Here is a 7,588-nt window from a genome sequence, read left to right as displayed (position 1 = left end):
AGAGACTAAAAGGCTTGTCTGCAAACCATCAATGAATTTTAGGAACTGGTTTAAAACTAGTAGGAGAGGGGAATAGGGGAAAGTGCTAGAAGTCACCAAAGATAGTCAAAGGGTGACCTTAAAAGAGTTTGGGGTGAGAAGTAACTCTTTGGGCTCAATAACCACATTCTGCCAACTTAGAAAGCAGCAGCTGCATTTTTAAACACACAGGCTGACGCACAACTCCAGGCCACGAAGGTATTCTCAGATAGATGTAATCACACTTGTGCCCTCCAAGCAGCACCCAGAGGATGCTCGTGGGAAAAGACAAGGGATTCAGTCCACAGTGGGGTCACTCCATATTTCCAGTATGGCAAGGAGGCGGTCGGGACTCACCTGTAGGTGTACGGCCCCACTTCTTCTAATCGCGGGATCTCTCCTCTGAGGATCTCCGCTGGATTGGTGACATTGAAGAAATAGAACTGGGAATACACTGGCAGGGGCGGCTTCTTCCAGGAGTCAAAGGTCTCAGAACCATTCCTTAGCACAATATTCTAGGGGAGAAAACCAAAGGAGATTTACAAAGTGTAAGGCAGGTGGCTTTGAACACAGAGGCCGAGAGAAGAACACTCTCTACTCTGACCTTCTAACTCACTTGTTTCACAGGCATTCAACGGTAGTCCCTTGAGAGCAGGGCTGTGCCTTATGCCATGAAGCCCACAGCTCTATTAAACTATAAAAGATCTTCAAAAATATTTGTGGTAAAGGAAGGATGCTAGAGCCATAGCTCATGGGTGGAAACATAGTGTGACTAAGGCCACAGATCTTTTTTTAACAGCCACAACAGTTTATTTACAATTGAATTCTTCGTAAGATACTTAAAAGACAACCAATTTTACACATCAGAAATGGCAACAAAAGTATGAATTACAACCCAGACAACAATATGAAATGGGCATAAAACAAGGCTGAAGTGGAGAGACAAGCAATTTCCCTTTTTCATTAATTCACACTAGCTTAAACTTTGTTAAAGAAAGTACACAAAAGGTCCTACGGCTTTGTCACAAAGATTCCACTGATCACATAGCTGCTGTGGAAGTCAGGCTACTCTGACTTGCATGCATTCCCAGCTTGCCCACAAGAGAGAAGACAGGGAGACAGACCTGAGAAGGCTCGCTCTGGGCCTTCCATTTGAGGTCGATCCCCAACAAACCCATAACACAAAGATGCTTACCTCTATTTTACAGATGAGGAAGCTGAGCCTCACTGGAGGTTAAGTGCTTGGGGTATTCTTTGTCTACAATCCTTCCTTTGTTTTCTACCCTGACCAAGTGTTATAAGCTGAATTGCGTGCCCCCAAAATTCATATATAGAAGTCCTAACTCCTAGTACCTCAAAATGTGACTGTATTTAAAAACAGAGTTTTTAAAAAGAAATGTAAGATTAAATGAGGTCATTAGGGTGGACTGTAATCTAATATGACTAATCTCCTTATAAGAAAAGATTAGGATTCAAATACATACAAAGGAAAGAGCATGGGAAAACACAGGAAGAAGACAAACATCTACAGGCCTCAGAAAAAATCAACCTTGCTGAAATGTTGACCTCAGACTTCTAGCACCCAGAACTATGACACAATAAATTTCTGTTGCTCAAGTCACCCACTCTGTGGTATTTGTGAAGGTAGCCTGAGCAAACCAAGCTAATACAGAACGGCCCCCCTATGAGAGGAGTATTCTTCCCACCCTACTGACTTCAGGCTTGGCCAAGTAACTTGATTTGATCAACAATGTGGGTGGAATAGTAATGACCCAATATTAAGCTAAGGTCTCAAGAGGCATGGCAAGTTTCTGCTAGCCACCCTCTGCCAAGAGAAGAGCATACTGCAGGTCCCTGTTGCTCCTTCAGCCAAGGCCCTAAAATGGTGATATGTGTACCAGACATGAAGCCTAAACTTCAGCCTAGATCAGCTGAGGCAGCCAAGCTCAAACTGCAGCCAGCCTGCACACTAGAGTTTGAAATAAATGTTACTGTTACAAGCCACTGAGATTTGGGGGTTTGTTTGTTATCTACCATTGCAGTGGAAGCCTGATTAATACCACACTCAAGTTTAATACACAGAAACCTAGTACTGAGTAGTCCTAACGGTCAACTTGTTAATTAAGAAAAACTACATTTTTACAGTAAAAATTATTGAAGTATACAAGGAAAATAAAAGTACAGACTACAAATAAATCAAAATGTGAAAAGTGATTAACTCTGCATGTTGGGAATTTGGGTCATTGTTAATTTCTACTTGATGAGATTTTGTATTTTCCAAATTTTTGAATAAAAAAATTAACATTGAGAAAATTCTTTAAAGAAAAGCAAAAGAGGAAAATGGGATCTACTGATACAAAGTAAGGCCACTAGTGACCCAATAACTAGATTCCAAGAGAAGCATCCCTATGTCACCTGTCATTCCTCATTCAGTGAGGATTTGAGTGACAATAAACAAAGGGACTGGCTTCAAACCACATGCTAAAATGTACTGTGACACAGCATACAACAGGATGTCAAATTTTAGCAGTCCAGGCCTCCAATTTAATAGAAGCAAGATTGCAAGGGAGTTTAATGATATCGCTCTATTATTAAATAGAAAATACCCAAAAATCTTTACAGGGAAAAACAAAAGTGGCTGTGAAATAAATGAATGCAGAAAACCTAAGCTTGTCAAAGTAAAGCTGGTCATCTGGAGCGCTGGGAAGAAACTGACGTCCACGAGTTGCCATGTTAGTGAACTAGGCATTACTTGTGGTTTGGCTTCAGTTCAGAACATCTCTTCATCAGATTTCTATCCAAACAGCATATTATTGAAATATTCTTGGCCTTTACTATCAGAACTGATTTACTGAGTTAAGGTCAGATTGATGAGACAGAAAAATTTAAAGACAAAACATGAACCTCCTTTCCTCTAACCTCTGGATCCAGCTCAGACTCTCTCTGGTGAAGCCCTCCCCCTTCCCACCCCCACACTGATTTACCTCCCTCTGCCCCAGTCTCAGAGCAGCCTAATCAGTCATTTTAGATAGTTTTGTTTTTTGTTTTTTTAAAGAGCTTCGTGGTCTTTTATCTTATCTCCTAAACAGGAGTTTTGGCTATCTGAGGAGAAGGAGCAAGGGAGAAAGTCAGGCCCAGCAAATGAGAGAACATCACTGTTAAGGCCCTCAGGTTGACCAGATACAACTCGGAGGCCCGGGAAGGGTAAGGGGCTGTGCTGAAGATCATACAGCTACTTAATGTCAGAGCGGGGTCTGGAACCCGGTGTAGCTTCTCTCCACTCTCCTGCCCTACCTCGCAACAGTTTTAAAAAATGTACCATGCATTTTAGGTTTACAAGTTATATGGCAGAGTTTCTCTACCATAAAGTATACATATAGCACCTAGAAACAGCTCAGTAACATGTGTTTAATCTACCTAAAACTATGTTAACTATGAGAATGATAACATGTGAATAATAATTTGTCTTTTAGAGGATTTTGAAAGGCCCATAGATATTTATTAAGTTTTCTGATTTCATTAAAATAAGGACCTCTTTTTCTTTTCCATAAATATCCACAAAAGGGCAGGGCAATAATTTTCCCTCTTCCATGAATTCCTTGAGAAGCTCCCTTCGACTGGATGGATCATGCCTTCCTTTCAACCCCGTAACACAGTATATGGGAACTTCTTAGGAAAAAAGTGGTCAGGAAAGAAAACATCTTCTAAAAATTTAAGTTAACAGTAATCAACACGAAGCAGGTGATATTAACAACGAAAAATGAAAAAAGAAAGTGCAGCTGCTTAATATGGTAACATTAGGTTAACTCTTGGCTTCTCAAACAGAAGGTGCTGACTTACAAGTAAAGAGCAGCTGCTGCTTTTTTTTTTTTTCTTCTTTAATCCTCCCCACAGTGTCTAGGACAATGTAGTTCCTGGAGAAATATCTGTTCAATTGACAGAATATAGTGCTAGAAAACTTACACACTAGCTTTCATCAACTTTGCTTAGATGGTGGGAGAGAAGAACTTATGAGGCTTTAAGAGAAGAGCAGAAGAAAGCCATGAATGGTCAAATGCAAAGCCACAGGGCCAGGTCCTGTAAGAGCAGCTCAATAATTAAAATTCCAAGTAGCTTTTAAAAGTGTACCCAGAGGAAGTGGCTGTTCACTGGCCATTTTAGTCACATTCAGATACAGAGAAAGCAATAGTTCCATTAGAATCACAGAAACACGTAGAACTAACACCTATCTTAGGTGCATCTTATCGGTAATCCAGCACCCTCAAGAGCTAAGTGCAGCCAGTTCCTTTTGTGGGTGGAAAGAAAACTCTGTGTCCTTCCACGACCCTTTTACTAACACCTATTTAAAGCAGTGCTATATACCCACAGTTTTCTTGCAAAGTATAGAACTATGCATGTAAGTCATGAAAACACTATGTATGTGCTAGCATTGTAGGAGATACCCAGCAATACAGATGTGGTTTCCGCGTTCCAGGAGCTTACCCTCTATTTAGGAGAATATTGATACATGTGTGCAATTTCACGACAATATAAAGTAGCATGTGAAAAATGGCCAATGAGTATACCAGATAATGATCTCAATAATGTTCTGGCAATGGATTCCATGAACTGAGATGGGCAAAGGTGGTGCTTAAAGTAAGCCAGGAAGAATGATTAAAATTTGGCAAGTAAAGAGAGGTCATGAGGGTGGGTGCTTGATAGACAGCCAAGGTTGATTTACTATCCTATCTAGCTGGACAGAGTAAGCCCTTCCTCCCTGCCTGCTCCATGACTCTCTTTCCTGGAGCTCTCTACTTAATCAGAAAGATAGTGGCTGTGGAGAGTGAGACAATAAAAGATACAGTTGGGACAGCAGTAGGTGTGACTGAGTGTGGGTTTTATAGCGAGTGGAGAGATTCATTTAGAGAGGTGGGCTGGGGTCACAGGAGTCTAGATTGTATCGGGTATAAATAGGGAGCCATGGCAGGTTTTTGAGCTACAAAAACATTATCAAGAGCCAGGTGCTATGTCTCCACTTTATCTAATCCAATCCCCTCAATAGTCTATAAGGTGAAAATCATTTTCCCAATTTCACATTTCAGTAGACCAAAGCTCAAAAAGGTTAAGAGAATGTCTGAGGTTTGTTAGTGAGGGGTGGAGCCAGCCTCCTACTCCAGGACTCACTGCAAACCTGTGCTCCTGGCAATGGTGAATTTCACCAGAAGCCCATGCTCCTGGAAAACAGCGAAGGTCCAGAAGCCCCTCCTTTTGTGTTTCAGGAAATGGCTTACTGCAAAGAAACACCCTTTCCCATAGGACTTAGATAAGATTCACAGATGTCCTCCTTTCTTATCTAAGACAAGGCCAGATACCTCCAGACTCCCATTCTTTGCCTCATAATTGATCAGCTGAACTGCCTGTTCCCACCAATCAATGGGAACGAAATGTTAATGTACAGCTTAGTGATTACTGTTAACAATACCGTATTGTATATTTGAAAGAGGATGTCACCACAGCACACACAAAAGAGTAACTGTGAAGTGACAGATATGGTAATTAGCTTGACTGTGGTAATCATTGCAGTGTATATGCACATCAAACAACATGTCGTATACTTTAAACATACACAATTTTTATTTGTCAATCGTGCATAAATAAAGCTGGGGGGTGGGGAATGCTTGCTAGCCAAGCTTTGGTTAAGTTTTTCTCCTTCCCATACCTGTTCACTCCTCCTTATAAAAGAAAAACCTTGGGTTAACCCTTGAGGTTCCCACAAACCACAGTCAAGAGATTCTCCCTACTGTAAGTCCCCCTCCTCCTCTCACAATAGTCCTTTCTCCTTTCCAATAATCCTTTCAAACAGTCTCTCCTTACCTAAGTCAGATTTGTTTTTTATGGGACACTTCTTTGTGCCATGCTGCCTACTTTGAATTGACACAGACAGGCAAGAGGTGTTTTAGAAGATTACACTGGCCCAAGTGGGAAGGAAGGCTTGGCTAGGATTATTCTAAGGGTTCCACAAGGTCTCGGAGAGTGCTTATCTCAGGCCACCCTCAAAATGCTCAAAAATTGTTGACTGTGATTTTGATTATTGCCATCTTCAAGTTGGGGATGAGAGGGTTCTAGGATTTATTTGGTTTGAATTAAAAAAAGGAATCATGGCACTCTCATTAGTCTGCTCACATCCAGATAACCCAGACAATAAGAGAAAAACAAAGAGAAAGTCTTTAGTCATGATTCTCTCTTCTAGCCCTGCATATATAATTTAGTGTAGGTTGAAGCAACAAGGATTTAGCATAAAATTGAAAATAACCAAAGTGTTGTACAGGAAAAGAATGACTTAGTAAACTGTGGTAATTCACAGGTTGGAGAATAAAGCAACCATTAAAATTAGTAAAACCATATGGAAATAAGAAACATGCTCATGATCAATGTTAAATGGAAAAAGCAGATAATGTAAAATATGTATGTGTGGACAATGTATGTGTGGACAAGACCAACAGCTAAATTGTGAGCATGAAAACATTAGGGAAGTGAAATACAGATCATTTTAAGATTTCAGTCTAGTTAACCTCAAAATCTCTACATCTCCACGAGAAACATCTAATAGCACTTATCTCTATGGAATAAGGATCACAAGGGGTCTTCCATTCTCTGTTATGTTTTTCTGCATTGTTTGAAATTTTTTACAACAGAAATAAACTACTTCTGTAAGCAGAAATAAACAATTGTCCCTTATAATTTTTTTAAGTGAAAATCTAAGAAAGTAACTCAGATTCTGGAAAATGTTATTAATAGACCCTACAGGGAAAGGAGAAGGAATAGATACAGAGAACCAGCTTCATCTAGGCCTTTCCTCTGTTCTTAAGAAACAAAGGCGAGGCTGATGCCTCATCAGCTGTGGTCTGTTGCTTCGCCCACAGAATCTCCAAGAGCCCCATCCCACACACAGGGCTTCACAGTATTTCTTTTCCTATTATTGTCAGGACAGTTGCTTTAGCATTCTGTATTCCTCAATAGCTTTTCCTGACAAGCATCATGACAGTGTGTGGAGAGCTTTAGAGTAAGAAAGTATTTGCAATCTTATTTATTTGTAAAAGAAAGTTACCTCAGGATTATGAACCCCGAAAGAGCCAGTAAGTATGAATGAACGAACAGATGGTTAACTGCCCTAGTTTATCTTTCTTTTTTTGTACCTAGCTCTTAGGCAACCAGAAGTCCAAAGACAAGTGAAAGAATTTCTAGAACGAGGGATGGGAAAATCCTTTCCAGAAGAGAGGGTAAAACTGGTCGTTCTTACAACAGTCTGACTTAAACCTGTCTCTCCAAGTATTTCAGGATAGAAATAAACATTTAGTAGACTCGAGTCCTTAGCTTAAAAAAAAAAAAAGCAAATGAAAAACTTTACAGTAAAAAAAATGATTTTTGACAGCTTGTCAGAGTCACACTGATAGCGGATGCTGTTACAACCTGGGGTTCTCCTCACTGTCTGCCTCCACTCCCATCACTGTCTTCTCCCTGGCTACTCACTCTTAGCTGAGTCAACACCCACATAAATCTCAAACCACCTTTTATTAATTCAAATCTTGCC

The 7,588-nt window shown here is 40.3% G+C and overlaps 1 protein-coding gene across 4 annotated transcripts in view; it reads right to left on the bottom strand.

The window, feature by feature from the left end:
• Positions 1 to 7,588, bottom strand: part of SCARB2 (scavenger receptor class B member 2) — a 59,184-nt gene that overhangs the window by 40,366 nt on the left and 11,230 nt on the right. For 3 of the 4 annotated variants that reach the window (XM_025043853.1, XM_006907634.3, XM_025043854.1), the window contains exon 2: positions 376 to 533. In XM_025043853.1, coding sequence (XP_024899621.1) covers positions 376 to 533 — 158 coding nt within the window. Of the gene's footprint in view, positions 1 to 375; positions 534 to 634; positions 722 to 7,588 lie in introns of those variants that run through there. The other variant, XM_025043855.1, reaches the window with a different exon arrangement.

The sequence above is a fragment of the Pteropus alecto genome, unplaced genomic scaffold (assembly GCF_000325575.1).
Source record: "Pteropus alecto unplaced genomic scaffold, ASM32557v1 scaffold161, whole genome shotgun sequence".
In the NCBI taxonomy this organism is placed as follows: domain Eukaryota; kingdom Metazoa; phylum Chordata; class Mammalia; order Chiroptera; family Pteropodidae; genus Pteropus; species Pteropus alecto.
The sequence above is the reverse complement of the archived record's forward strand: the minus strand, read 5'-3'. Positions and strand labels throughout refer to the sequence as shown.